This window comes from Bactrocera oleae, chromosome 4, assembly GCF_042242935.1.
Source record: "Bactrocera oleae isolate idBacOlea1 chromosome 4, idBacOlea1, whole genome shotgun sequence".
Classification (NCBI taxonomy): Eukaryota; Metazoa; Arthropoda; class Insecta; order Diptera; family Tephritidae; genus Bactrocera; species Bactrocera oleae.
Window position 1 is genome coordinate 61,518,384 of NC_091538.1, and position 15,672 is coordinate 61,534,055.

At 33.1% G+C, this 15,672-nt stretch overlaps 2 protein-coding genes across 2 annotated transcripts in view; both read right to left on the reverse strand.

Annotated features, from left to right (window-relative positions):
• LOC138857068 (uncharacterized) overlaps nucleotides 1–15,672 on the reverse strand; it is a 49,810-nt gene that overhangs the window by 12,802 nt on the left and 21,336 nt on the right. The gene's annotated exons all lie outside the window — the stretch shown is intronic.
• On the reverse strand, nucleotides 12,474–15,622 carry LOC106625040 (uncharacterized). Its single transcript, XM_070107796.1, has 4 exons — nucleotides 14,881–15,622; nucleotides 14,585–14,815; nucleotides 13,235–13,336; nucleotides 12,474–12,918 (listed from the first exon to the last, which is right to left on the reverse strand). Exons 1-4 carry the CDS (start codon nucleotides 15,019–15,021, stop codon nucleotides 12,625–12,627), a joined length of 768 nt encoding a protein of 255 aa, XP_069963897.1. The 5' UTR covers nucleotides 15,022–15,622; the 3' UTR covers nucleotides 12,474–12,624.

Sequence of the window (15,672 nt, forward strand, 5' to 3'; positions counted from 1 at the left end):
TCATACCGCCAACGGGTGTGCTGGTGCCGATTCCCATGCTGAATTCGTGTCGAATGCAATAAAATGGCTTTGTGGGAAGTTTTTGCTTCTTATGCAGGCTGCCCTCACCTGGCTGACTACACCAATAATTCAACGATATTTGTTTACAACTCCTCGATTTCGGTTTATATACATATGTACATATGTAAATATGTTTGCTGGTTTGTATGTATGTAAGGTAAGCACGTTTCTTGTAACACTTTTATTTGGCTCTTTGCTGAGGGTCGCGCGCGTTTTTTCTGGTTTCCACCATTATTCTCCATATGTTTTGTGCTTTCCGCTTTTACACTGAATTTTCGTTAAATTTTTTTGTTGGTTTTGCAAAATTCATACAAACAAAATATATCTTTGGCACAGCATTAATGGGCAAAAACAGCTGTTGAAGTGGTGGAAGATATTCGTAAGAATTAAGAAACACACACACACTCTCAACCACATCTACGGAATCACAAAATCAGCTGTTTTGCCACTTAAGCCACAACACAACAACCAATTCTTGGTGATCACTTAAGAAAATCCGCCATAAATCGTTTACTACGATATTAATGATAGTAGTTACGATCACCACAGCGTGTTTAACAAATATTACTAAAACAACAACGACATATAATGCGACTACCGTGATCCACCAACCGACATGCGCTGCCACTGTGTTGTGCGCAATTGAAACTGTCGCGCAAAATATTGACTCCGTCGGCTGTCCCACTGCAAGTCTGGAGCAAAACAAGATCAAACAGAGCTCGGAATCGTCAACGACAAAGCAACTCCACGAGTAAATATTGCAGCAGCGCGGCGCAACGAGTGGCGAGTAAAAAGGTAAACAAGAGTTACCTGGAAGTCTCGGCAGAAAACAAGCGCAAAAATCGCAGACAACTTGCGGAGCAACACATACATATAGAGAACAACTGCACCGGCAACACCTCCAACCGCTGATCGTGACGTTTTAGCATTGTCAACAGATCGTTGCAATAATGGCGTATTAGCGAACACACACAGAACCGCGAACCAAGAAGTGGGGTAGGGATATAACCACAGCAACAACAACAAGCATGTCAGCCGTGCTGATGACATTGCCGATTGTGTGGCCGTGGGGTTCGTTCTGTGCGCTCCGATGACGTTTGCTGCAAAACGAGATTTTTTTCTGGCTTGTAATGAAACAAAAAATAATAATAGTAAATAAAAACGCATAAAAAGTTTAAAAGAAACGAAAAGAAAAAAGAGCAATTAAATTTGTCGAGCGGAAAGATGTTGGTGCTTTGTTGTCTATTCATATTAGCACTTTAATGTTTGACAAGTCAAACTAATAATTGGCAGTGTAATGAAGTAGTTGCTAACTACTACAAGCCAAAATAGTCAGATGCCCATTTTTTTGGTGGCAAACAACTGATATTCTTCATATGAGTATATTCTACGAAGTTAATATTTTTGTATATAAATATATTTTGTATTTCCAAACTAGATCGAAAAATAAGAGCTCTAATTCAGTTATGAATCAAACCACTAGTGGCTTTCGGTTCAAAGATAAGAAATTAAAAAATAAACCGAACCCTCCCTATGCGCTGAGTGTACTGTATATACTTGTATATACAGATTATTGAAAAATACGTTGATAATAAATTTTAATAAGAAAACACTGTGAAATTTGTACATTTCGCGATTTTTATTTTGATATTTCACAGCTAGAGTTTTATTACTTTTGTCGATTGTTTTTTTTAATAGCACTCTATACTTATAAAAAGTCGGATCAGACGCACTAAAACCTCAGCATCGTCTAAGGTTCTTCGAAGAAGACATTTTAGAAGATAGCCCCATTTCTACCATTTATATTCAGAAAATTGTTTTTTTGAAAAGTGAGAGAAAACTCTCTCAAAAGTACTACCTCGATTTTGAATTACCCGATGTTGCTTATTGAAATAACTCCTTATTTCTTAAAAAACACAACCAATTTAAAATAGATAGTGTCATTCCAACAGTGGTTTCTTGTTCTTCTTGACTTTGAGATCCATTACTGTCAAGAAGTTCAAAATGTTTCTCTTGCTCTTCAAGTTGGGATTATATTTCAACTACTTTTTAAGCAAACGATGTTGATTTATAGCTTTTCGAGAAAGATCCAAAAGTTGCAAAGCCTATTTTAATATAATAAGAAACCTTCGAAGATTTTAAAATAGACAAGATCAACCAACAATGATACCCTAACATTTTCTTCTAAGCTAGTTCCTTTGGAAACTATGTTCGTATTTTATTAGTAATTTCCTTTCCATAATTTCTGTAACTGACTTGTTAGAGCTTAAAAGAAAACCAGGTCCAGAAAAAACAGGTTTTTTCGTACTTTGCAATCAGTTCTTCAAAGAAAAAATATTATGTTCCAGAGTTGACTAATACACACTGTTTCTGATCATTTCTTTGTAGCATATTCAAAAAATCAATAAATATGTATACGTATGATTATGCAAGGGAGACTTAGGTATTATAATTGGAGAGTTCGATGAGATCACAATGGATGAAATGCTTCTTAATTTTCTAGATTCTTCTTTTAATTTGTTTTTTTTTTTCTTTATTGCTTTAATTTTTTGTTTTTTTTTTTTGAAAAGTGAAAGCGGTAAAATGAAAAAAAAGAAGGAAATTGAAAAAAAATATATGTATGTTTGAACAAAGTGCTAAAAGCAAAGCATTAAATTTAAAACAGAACGTTTTTGCAACGTCGGTATTGCAAGCCGCTTAGTCTAAGAACTCTCCAATACAAAAAATCTTCACACTGTTTCTTTTGTGGCCTCAAAGGCAGTTAAGTTTTAAAACGAATATAATATATACCGTTGCAAATACAAACAAAGATCAATTAAATTAATGAACAACGATCAGTACTCGCTTAAGCTGTCTCGGAGTGATGGATGGCCCCGCCGAAGAAGAAGCTTCTGCCAATGACTGACTGGTTTTAGTGCTTGTAGCGGCGACCGATCGCTGCTCCGAGCAACAAAGCGGTGATCATCCACCAGACTGCAGTTTTATAGTCATTACATGCATTATTGTTGGTGTTGTTGTAGTTTTGCGTTTAAAAACTTTGTTCTGCTCGTTAATAAATAAATATGTTTTTATTTGTACAGTATTTAATCCGAAGCTGCAACAATTCTTTACAGCTAGCAACTGCAGTTAATCGTTGGTATGTGGCACATGGTGTAGCTGTAGTTAGCAATTGTGTATTGTTTATGGTTTTTATGCTCGCTTTATAGCTGTCATTTAGCATATCATCAAAGAAACACACATACATATAATTTTATTAAGATTTCAAGTTCACTAACACTTTATCAGACTTTTTGTTTTGTTGCTTTCTTGATTTGTTTGGCAGTTCGCACTTCTTTATTGTGGAGGCGTTGAAGCTGGCGCTTTTACATTAGTGTTGAAATTTTAATTTGTTGTTATTTTTTAACGTTTACGTTTGAATGCGAAGGCACATATATTATGTGCCTTATAAGTTAATGAAAGTTGTGTATTTACAAAACTGCTAAACCATATAAGAAGGGGTCATTTGAGGGCACATTTATAACTCTAAAATATATATAATAATATAAATATTGCCATGGCAGCTAAAATATTTCATTTGAAGAAATAACATTAATTTTTATTTTTATTTTAATCTCGTTAGTTGTGTCTCCTATTTGTATAAATTATATACGACCAATCCACTTGGTGGGAAATGCTTTCACCAAAGCTATAACACCCTTCAATGGTGCATTTCTTTTTGAATAAAAAGCATAAAAATATCAGTATCCTTATTTTGATCGAACCATTTGAATGACAGATAAACGCTATAGTTGTCTGATTTGAAAATTTTTTGAGATCTTAGCATTGTCTCAGACAATCATCCATGCCAAATTTGGTGTAGATAATATCTTGTCAAATAAAAAATTTTTCGATTTTGATCGATTAGTTTGTATGGCAGCCATATGCTATACGGTTCCGATTTTGGCGGTTCCAACACATTTATGAACAGTAACTTGGGGAGAAAAGGACAGGTGTAATGTTGCAGTTCTATATCTTCAAAAGTGTGGAGGGCGCTAGTTCTCCTATATAGGGACGGACGGAAAGAAAGACAAACGAACATGGCTAAATCGCCTCAGCTCGTCACGCTGATCAGATCTATATGTATATATGCATATTATAGAGTGTCCAACATTTCCTTTTGGGTATTACAAACATCTTGGCATACTTGAGATACTCTGTTCAGGGTATATGTAATTTAAGTGGTGCAATAGCTAGTATTGAACATATAGGAATGATTCTGAAACTTTAAATAATTCTGAACGTTTAAAGAATTATATAGAAATTCTGTTTCTATGCTTTACTCGCAATCATGGTGAAGAGATTTAATGAAAACTCCCAATTAATAATGATATGCGATATTTTGAAAAAGGTAACAAAAAACAACTGTGCTGAACGTACTCTACGTACGAATCTTTATAGCCATCGTCGATACGTCATATCTTTGTTTGTTTGCGCACTCTTTTGATAAACAATTGCTTGTACCAAATAAGATTTCTAGTTCTCCGCTCATCCCAAGAGAGGATTTAGAAACCTCATTGAAGTGATATCACCTTTTTCTATTCTGTCTCTATTTGATTGTGCCAGGTTAACTGATTATGCCTAGTTGCTTGTTCGATTCGCCAATTGAAATTGAACTTTTAAAGAGCTTTTTTAGATGGTGCGTATATAAATTCTACTAAAGAGTTAAATGTATAGCAGAATAAAATTTCCAGAACAAAATCAGATTACCTTCGTTCAGAGATCAATTTCAATTAATTGAATATACGAGTATATACTATAATTTATTGAAATATACCATACCAAAAATGGAAATAATAGACACAAATAAAAAGCTTTCGGTTACAAAAAAGTGTTTAGTATTTAATTCATTCCGAAAGTCTAAGCTATCCAGGTTCGATTACAAAATTTAAAAACATTTTTTCAACATTAGGTTTAAAAAATATTTTTGTGAAAAAGCATCAATAATCATATCCAAATTATGTCTATAGATATTTAATAAATTATGGAAAAAATTATATATACTTTCTTTTTATATTTCTGTGTCTATTTTTATACCTTATCATCAGCGCAATAATATAACGGCCAGCAAATTTTATTGCTTTTTAATTGGTACGGGTCTCCTTCATTGATCGCCAGCAATGAAGAAGACCAGCGCAATTTGAAATCAAATAACGTCAATTTGCATAATAAATTGAAATTAATTAGTCATACAATTTGCAAGTTCAATTATTTTGATCACCACCTGTATATTTATTATAATACTGAAAGTGAAATAGAAAAAGCTTTTTGTAGAACTTTGTTAAAACTCAGGAGCTTTTATTTTTCTAAAAAAAAAAAACAATAATAAAAACATGTTGTTGCTGTAAAATAAAAAGTGAAAGCAAACCTTCTACAGTAGGTCTGTGTAGTCAAGGATAACTGAGATTTCATTCGAAGGCATGAATAATGAAATCCTAGGTGAAATAATTGCGGCCACCTAAAAAATTACTAATTATAAATACTTATTACCATATAATTGGTATTGGTATACATATGTATGTATGCATATATGTACATGCATGAAAAATATCAAATATCAATAGCTTTATGTCAGAGTAAGTAATTTCACTTTCAAACGTTTTGCCAGAATTATTTTCTATGAAAATCATGCGAAAGAAAACCGAAGAAAGATGTAACGAGTATTGAAAGAATATCAATGTAAAAGAAGTATGCAAATCGAAAGTGCATACATTTACTTCATATTTAATATTATTTTACTAAAAACAAAGCGGAACTTGTTTTAATGTTATTTTTCTAAAAATAATGAAAAATATTTTGAGATATAAAAATTAAAAATGTAATATAAGGCTTAAAATTTAAAAGCTTTTCGTTTTTAACGCGTCTTTTAAATACAATAGTTAATTGTCTCTTCACACAATTTCTATTTCATTCATTTCCTATCCAATTACTCACATTTCTACGTTTTGAATTTTTTGAGTTTTTCTTTTCATCACAAACTAAAGCGGCTTAACTTAAATTGCCGCCGAAACAACGATAAAAAAAGAAATTCTCATTGTCAAAAATTATTGTAGTTGCTGTTTTATTTCATATTTTGTTGCTATTTTCTATTTCTAATTTTTTTTTTATTTCTGATGGTTTTTTTAATTTTGTAGGTGCAGTGCGTTGCTTTATTTTTGTAGTTGTCGATTGCTGTCAGTGTCTGTTATTTCCCATCGTTATACGGCGCACTGACAGTTCGTTGATTTATTTTTGGACATCAATACGCTCAGCATGCACAGAAAGAAAAAATAACAAAAACGCGAAAAAAAATACCAAAAAAAAAACCCAAAAAGCATAAAAACAGTTGAAGCAAAGAATAAAAGCCAAGTTAATAGCAAGGAGGCAATGCAGAGCGATAAAAATAATAGAATTTCGCAAAGACGCAGTATATTGACAAATTTTCGCTCGATACAGTAGCAGAAATGTTCATACATATTGATGCAAAGCACATGGTGCATATTGTGCGAAAATAAAATTTTTTAATTCGAACAGCATTTTTATCAAACAATTTTTTTTTGTTAATTAATTTTTTTTACTATTTTTCCAATTTTTTTTAATAAAAAATTTTAATATTTTTCCATTTTTTCTTTATTAAAAAATTTTAATATTTTTTCCAATTTTTTTTATAACTCATGAATTTAAAACTTTTAAAATGGTGAATTGAAAGCGTATAATTTTTTGTTTATACCATTAATTCGCTTTTTTGTGTAAATTTTTTTCACTGAATAATTTTTTGTTAATTTATACCGATTTAATAAATACGTATTTCAGTTATGTACGTATTATTAAATCAAAAAATGGTGTGAAAGAAATTTTATCAAATTTAGTTACTTTTATTTAATATGTATTTATATATGTATGTATGTATATACCGTAAATTTTGATCGCTATCGGATTCACAAGATATTATATAGTTTTATGATCGAGTTTATTTCTTTAGTCAAAATTCGATTTTGTGGAGGTATCATGAAAACTATTACCACAAAAAAAATCAGAATAAAATTCTAAACGGAATATGGCGCATACATATGTCTTCCGGTTTTTATAGCTTGACGAAATACACTGAGACCTAAATGATCTCTGGCATAGCTACAACAAATTTCCTAACCCTGAAAATTCAATATGCTCTCTCAAGGAGAAGAGATGCAGATCCTTTTATTACCAGGAAATTTGGTAGAACATTCTGCAATGTCTCATTCCACTTAAGGCATATGTCGATATATCATATTGATAATACAGATCAGGTCAAATCAAATGAAACTGGATTCATTAAGAAGACTTAATGTTGACCCTCCATGAAAAATTTCATATTTTTTTGGTAAATGGATACCCTAAAAACAATACCCTACATTGTTTAGTTTTCTAAATTTTGCATAAGGGATTGGGGGTAGTCAGAATCAAAAATAAATCGAATTTTAGCAGTTTCTTAAAGTATAATATCTTAGAAATATTCTGTGAAATTTTGAAGTAAATTTTACAAATACTTTTCGAATCATTCGATAATTAGCAAAGGTTGCTCGGGCGATCTGGAACGAAACTGTAAAACTTCAAATGCATTTTTCTGAGAACTTTGTTTTTTGAACTGTCGAGCACTGTATATTGAAAACCGCTAGTTAGAATTTGCTATTTCGAATTTTTATAAACAATTAGCTATTAGTTATCTCCCGAAAGTCTAGAAAAAATGTTCCTCAGGTCGCCATTTTGTTAAATTAGATAATTAAGATAATTTTTTCAATTTAGGTAATAGATTATCTACAATATTAATAAAACAATTTTTTTTTGTCTGACTGATTTTAGATTAATCTCCAAAAAATTGTGATGTTCACTGCAAAGACTTTTGGTTGGAACTGGATCAATTACTTTAAAAATTTGAAATTTTTTTTATTAAAATTTCTGTTCAGTCAAGTCTAAACCTTATTTAATGATGTTATGTTTTTACTTTTAAAAAATAAACTAATTACTGGCGAAAAATTGTTTAAAATTGTAATTTTTTCATGTCTCTAAATACACCTAGTAAAATACAAGCCGATTAAGCCCATAGAGAGTTTTAGATCCCCTTCACATAAAAGAGAACAAACGATAAAAATTTAATATCTTTTGTTCCCGCTGAATTTCGAAAAGTTTTGAACCAAAATTGCCATTGAAAAAAGCATTAAAAATCCAAAAAATTGATGGCACTGTATGCGAAAAGAAATAAATGATACGCATAATTAAAGTTTTTTTTATAAAAAGAAGATAGAAAAAATTTGAAAGAGTAATATATTCCGCATTACCTTGAGTATATTTTATAGAAATTCTGAAAAATAAGCTATAATGAAATCACATTATAAGCACTTTAAAACAGATTTCATGGCTTATATTAAAATTTTTGTCTAATGCGCCAAAATATAGGCTACTTGTTACTAGATACTAGTTAAAAAGACAGATACACATATTAGAACTCTGCGAAAATTTGTGAACTGATAACGAAATGTTTGATTCGTTAAATTTTAGACACACATATTTGAGTAACTATAGCTATATATATATGTATATGTGTTATATATATAGCTTAATGCAATTGATTCAGTAGAGTAATTTGATTAATAGAATATAAAGTTTGCACTTTAGTGACACAGCCAAACATAAATTTATATACATATATATATTTACTATATATTCTCTGTATTTTCGCGCACTCTCACATGTTTATATGTATTTACACTTATGTATGTGATTAAGGCATAGCTAAATATAAGCGTAAAGCATGTCAGCCAGACAACACCGCTAATGCAATTAGGAGTTAACGCTCGTGTACGTCATTAACCTACGACAGATAGGTATTCTTAACAACAAAAAAAGCTGAAAGCGAACGCATAACAAAAACACGCACAGAATTGTGACAGAGGCACACCAAGCACTCTAGTACATACTAATGTCGATACCTAAATACCGACCATGTACAAATGTTAAAGCGATTTTGCTTAACAGCTTACACAAGCTCCATTACATACATTATTTACTAGCTGAATGATACGCGCACTTTTTCAACACTTCTTAGGCAATTTCGCTCGGGATGCTTAGCTTCACACACACACGCACTTTCGTATATACGATCACTGCAAGATCATACAGGTAGTTAGAATCATTTAAAGTGTACTCTTTCAACACAAAAAACTTTTTAGATTGATGTAGAAGCTTAAAAATCAACTAAGCTTGAATTTGAAATTCATTAAGAATATGCACTTTCGCTCGAAAAAATTGCCTCCGCGAATATCGATGTTTTAGAAAATTGCTTACGGCCTCCGCATTTAGCACTGAACTCACGCGTTCCGTCATTAGCCACCACTGACAGTCTCACACGCGTCAGATGCTTTCTAAGTGGCATTTCTCTCAAACGAGATGGGCGCTGTGTGGAACATTTGGTGTGGAGATCGCACTAAAAATGGCTCACCAACTATGTAGCGAGGTGGGAGCCGCGTTCATTTATTATATTTCTATTACTCTCCTGTTTGGCTTTGACGCTCGCGCTCAGAATGCTTAACAACCGATTTATTTGTTGTCAGAGTTGCCAAATTGTTAATGTTTATATCATGTCTTCTGTGATTTTGTACAAATTTGAGCAATATAGAAACCAATTTTGATTTTCGATTTAGAAAAAAATTTTGTTTTGGTGAAAATTTTGAATCTAATTAATATTTTCATTTTTGCTGAAAATAAAGTAAATTCAATATAAATAAATTGCTTTTATATAATTTGCTGATTTTAAATTTGTTAATAATTCTTATACAATACATTAACTTCTATTTTGAAGGTGAGTTTTCGGGTTGAAGAGTACTCAAAAGTTTATTGTTGTAAGTTCATCATATTAGGCAGCTCGGAATATAATTATTTGTATATTAACTATGTATAAAAAATATTGGAATATTTCTCAAAAATAGTGTAGTTAACTGGAGGGTTTGGAAAGTATCAAATAAATAAGATAACCATACTACTCAGAAAATGTATAAAATGTCATCCAAAATCTAATAAATAAATTTAATGTAGTACATCACCTCGTCGCCTTCTTAACATTATTTAGATATTTTTTTAAATAAAAGTACTTTTTAGAACACAAAGAAAATAAATTTTGTGCAATTAGTCGAAGGGAATTTTTTGTAAAAACTTATGTAAAGGGAACCCCACAGGTGATGCCATTAGTAGAGGTGCTAATTGAGACAAGCGAACGATTTCTTTAATTTAAAATATTAGAAAAATTCAAAAATCTCCAAAGTATAAAAATCAAATCGAAAAGATTGCGGAATTACTCCGACGTTGACAACCTTGTTTTCTGCTAAAATGAATATATTCTAGAGAGCATGAGAATCTCTAACAGCATTATGCTACGAGCGAGTAACAATAAATTAAAGCTTTATCGCTTAGTTGCTTATCAAGCGCATGCCGCTCTATTGTTTACAGCAATATTTAATGTTGCTGATACTGATAAGATATGTAAACAAAAAATTTTTCTATAGTCATATATAGTATACATAGTAATTATTATGGAGTCCAATGTTGAAGGTATAAAGATGAAAAGGTTTACATAGATGAAACGCAAATATTGCTATGCAAACTTTAGGTATTCGAGTTGGAACGATCGAAATTAAATTGAAATAATAAATATTTTCGATTATACGAATTACAGAAAATATATGTAGATCAGAATGCTACCTCTTAATCACAATACCTAACTGGATGACATTATTTAAAGCATTGAACCCTAAGCGAAAACAGAATCGCTTTCAAATTTCTGCTCAACTGCTAGACAACACATTCGGTACACCGGGTTGTTAGAACACCATAATCAAAAGATTAAGTTTATTCATTTAGTAGGCTTCAAAATAAATTCGACCAAGAAGAGTCTCTACACAATTCGACAAATTTTTATATCTGATTAACGACCATCTTTTTTGCAATGAATTCGACTAATACGAATGGGACTTGAATGTCCCTTAACTTATGAGATAGCGATGATCAAATTTTGCACACGTTCTTTTCTCCCCAAGAAGCTGCTAATTTGTCGGAATCTGACTACTATAGCATATAGCTGCCATACAAACTGATCAATCAAAAATGTCATGTTATCATCATGTTCTGTATTTGACGAGATATCTTCACGAAATTTAGCAATATTGTTCAAGCAGCGATGCAATATCCGACGAAATTGTTCAGAACGAACTACTATAGCATATAGCTGCCATATAGACTGAACGATCAAAATGAAGTTGATTTATGGAATATTTTGTATTAATAAAGGGTATTAAGGCTTCGGCGCAACCGAAGTTAAGGTTTTTTTTTTTGTTTATTTCTAAATCATTCCGAGGGTCTCCGAAAAGTTACAAAAGACGTAGCTTTAACCTATTATACAAGGTATACGTCGGTATCAATTGGTTAGGTTAGTTTAGGTTAGAGGGTTGATCCCAAGAAGGATCACACTTGGACAGCTTAAACGCCGGTCCGTTGTGGTAGCCAAAACTTCTATGAGACAGATCTATAAACCCTTACATGCCGACAAAGCGCTTTGTGCCTATGACACTTGGTGATCTGTTATATTTACAACACAAGCTTTGCGCAGGACTATCTTTTTAGAACAACTAGCAAGTTACATAGGTCCAAAAGAGTAAAATACAGTTCATTGATTCGAATATCTTATTCGGCGCTCAACTAGAACAATTTTTTGTAACAAAACCAGATAATTCTGTAATAAGAGAGGTATTGCCGTCAACTAAGGTAAAAACATATATGTTTAGATCTTTTTCAAGTTCTGTCCTCCTCCAAAAGATCGCAAGATCTTAAACTATATACAAAGGATTTGCGACTACTCTGCGATCAAAGCTCTGCATTTCTGATAAGTTTTCGTATAAAAAATTATCAACCTAACACACCAACTTACCATGAAGAACATTAAAGCACATACTATAGTTTCCGCAAAGATTTATTATATCTAGTATATTTTTAGGTTATGTAAGTTTTATCAACATTTTCAAAAAATAGAACACAAATACCAATACTACATTAGTTTATTTCTATTTACTTTATCACCAGCTTCACACTTTGTTTGCGATTGAAGATTTCGCTCGCATTCCTTGTACGACACGCCCAAGCCGAAGCTGCTGCCCAAAATCGGTGGCCACATGCGTCGTATAAATAAAAGTGTAACGAGAAATCCGATGCCAAAACCGGCGCCACCTTTAATTAAACAGTCCGTCCAGCACTTACCCATGAGCTTATCAAGCTTCTCCTCGGGGTAAGTGTCAAATGAAAGATTCGGCTTTAAAGTGGCGGCCGATTGCGAATTCGTAGCGTTACTGGAGTTCGTGGTGTTGCGTTTATTTTGAGACATTTTATGTTTAAAAAAAAATCAGTGAATTGAAGTTTGACAAATTATGTTTGCTGGTGATTTGACGTTCATTACATCAAAAAAAATTTTAATTTTTTTTTAAAAGCTTTTAGTAAGTTTTTTAAGTTTTTAAAGAGAGAGGATATCTTTTAACTTTGCAGGGAGCGGCAGCGAACTGTACTGAATAGTTGCATAAATGGCCTTAGCTTAGCTAACATAGGGTAAGATATATCCTGCGGTAATTGTATATCGAAGAAGTAGTCACGTACAAAATGCCAGAAATTCACACACGGCGGTGGATACTCCAACTTGAAGACCAAGTACAGCTGCATGGCGACGAGCAAGGCTTCGCTGAGCGTCAAATGATAACGCAAATCGCGCCAAGCCACAATGCACCGATTGTTGTCCTGCGTTTTGTCCACCATGACGAATATGCATGAATATCACTAATTGTAGCTGTTCACCTCACATTCGTTCTGTACAACACGCATGGTTGCTCGCTGTGATTCGGCGGTAATGTAACGTCGTGAGCCCTCTGGCATGCTGTAACAGCTTGACGGGTGCATGATGTCGTGCATCAGGTGAATGAACGCGCATTCTTGGTCGTCTGGAAGCGAAGTGCAGAATATGAAATTACAATATACTATATATACATATGTATAAACAATATATATATATATATACACAATATATCATTACTAAAGGTGTCCACCACACTTCTGTTCTGTTGATGGAACTTCTGAAAGTTTTTTTTCTTACATTTATTACCATAAATGTGATGATGTATGCATTGAATATACATAAACGCTCTTTGTATATTTCTATTTTGCTGGGGAAGATTTGCTCAAAGTCATAGCTCAGCTGCAAAAGTGCAAAGAGAAAACAAATAATTAAACTGTTTTCAAAAATTAAGTAAGAAAGAGTCGTTTACCAATTGCCGGCTATTGGCGCCCGTTTAGGCTTCTCATTCGGGGAGCAGCGCTTCGAGTTGTTGCCTGTGGCCAGGCTGTAGGCGTTCGAGCTGTTCTCTTCGATACATCCAAGTGTCCTTCCAAATGTCGATCGTGTACATTTGACGACGTTCTGCAGCCAAAGCTGAACGCGACGCATGCCTGAAGGTAAGAAATTTTGTTTATTTATTTGTATGTATGTACCATTAGCAAAGCATTTTAAGCGCTCTTCTGCTTTTGGACAATCATAATCATCAGCACATTGGAAAGTACCCCCGTACTATAATGATTGTTCGTCCTGCAAACACTGACCATATAGTTTTGGAAAATCAGAACCATCTTCACATCTTACGAAGCCTTCTGGTTTTAATGATTCTTCGTCTTGGATACACCGGCTGCCTGGCTTTGGTAAATTAAGATATGTCGCCGATTTTTGTCTGAATTTTTTAGTTGTGAACCTTTGACGTTCTTTACGACGATGGTAATTATAGTACCTTCTATGTAAGCGGCCGCGAGTTTTGTCGTTCTTATGCTCATACCATGCGCGCTTTGAAAATATGAATCGCGTTTTGGGGTCGGAATCTCAAATAATTAAAATATACCGTAGCTACCTATATATCATACCATACTTGAGACCACAAAGTCGGTAAGATTTGGGTTACTACAAAAAAATTTCTAAACTCTAGAACATATTCTCTTATTACTATTTATTCGGTTAGAGCAGTTCGCACCATCTCAAACTGAAGGAGAGCTTCTCTGAACTTTTTTATTCTGCATGAAGCTATGTATATAATGTAAATCGGGGGTTTAGAAACGTAGAACCGCCTGCCGTGACGAGGGCGTGTTGTATTGTTGGTATATTTCACGACTCCCAGACTTACACAGAAATTCTTGAGTTCTACAAAGGTCACTTCAACTTTTTCGTCGGGCATCATCGCAAAAAGTCCAAATCAAACTGTACTACATCAACAATAACCAGAATCGCTAGACCCTAACTCTAATCGGAAAGTTCGACTTTTTTGATAGCTTTTATTCTAAAGTTTTACTGAGATATGAGGATTTGCGTTGGCTTAGGGGTCTACCGTAATAGTCACATGGAATAAGAGACCTGATATTATTCTCGTATTAAACATCCTTAAACCTTTGTGATATTTAGTTACACCGATTTTATCCTTAATTGGCATACATCTCTTTCTGTGTGAAAATGCGGCATTATCTGTTTGGCCAAATCCTTAGCTATTTCTGATTTCACACGTATCCTATTAAGTCGAAAGTACTTAACTATGGCACGACTAAGTTTTCGACGCTCCGCTTTCGTTAGAACATTGCTATTATATTCGTACTTTTTTTGACAATCAGTCCGGCAAGAGCGTATCATAGTGGTCAAACGCTTTCGGGATTGAAAAGAAACAGTCGTTACTACTTAAGAACAAACGATACATAAAGCTCGCATACATATTTGTGGCAACTAGTATTCGAAAGCTTATACGGAGAGTGTCCATCGATATCTGAAAAGCCGTCATCGCCATTGGATTCTAGTGTGTTACTGTTCATTGCTTCGGCGTTATATTTCAACTCAGTTTTTGTTGTTGTCATTTTATTGGTGTTGCAGGCTCACTTTTTGGTTTTGTTGTAATTTTTATTTCGGTTACAGGCTGACTTTTTACGGATATCGTTGGCGATATGCGTGTTCGAGCATACTCCATTTCTTTTGCACTTTTATCACATTTCTGTATCCACTCAAATAGTCGGTGTTTGAATTCCGGGCGTAGCTCCAAGCTATATGAGCGTTATTCAAAAAGCGTAATTGTTGTGAGTTCACCAAGGAGATTGGTGTTCTAAGAAGATTGCGAGTATAAAACTAAAACTCTTGATTTTCTTAAAGTAGTAAAAATAACAGTACTTTTACAGAGCTGAAAAGGTACTGGCAATTTTCTTTGTCGATTTTGAATATATTCTTTTATTTGATTCCTTAGAACAATGACACTTCCATATTTTTATTGCATTCCTTTTTTTTTAAACACATTTTTTTGTTAACACTACGGTATATTTTACGAACACAGTTACTAAATTAAATAAGTAAAGTTTGCTAAATCGTATTATCAAGCACTTTTTCTTCGGAGCTAAATCACGATTGTTGAGCAAAACATTCTGTAATTAACTGACGCATGCGTTAGCGAACCGACAAAATAACAGAGTATATGCCATGACAGACTTATATGTATTGTATATGAATGTAACTTATGT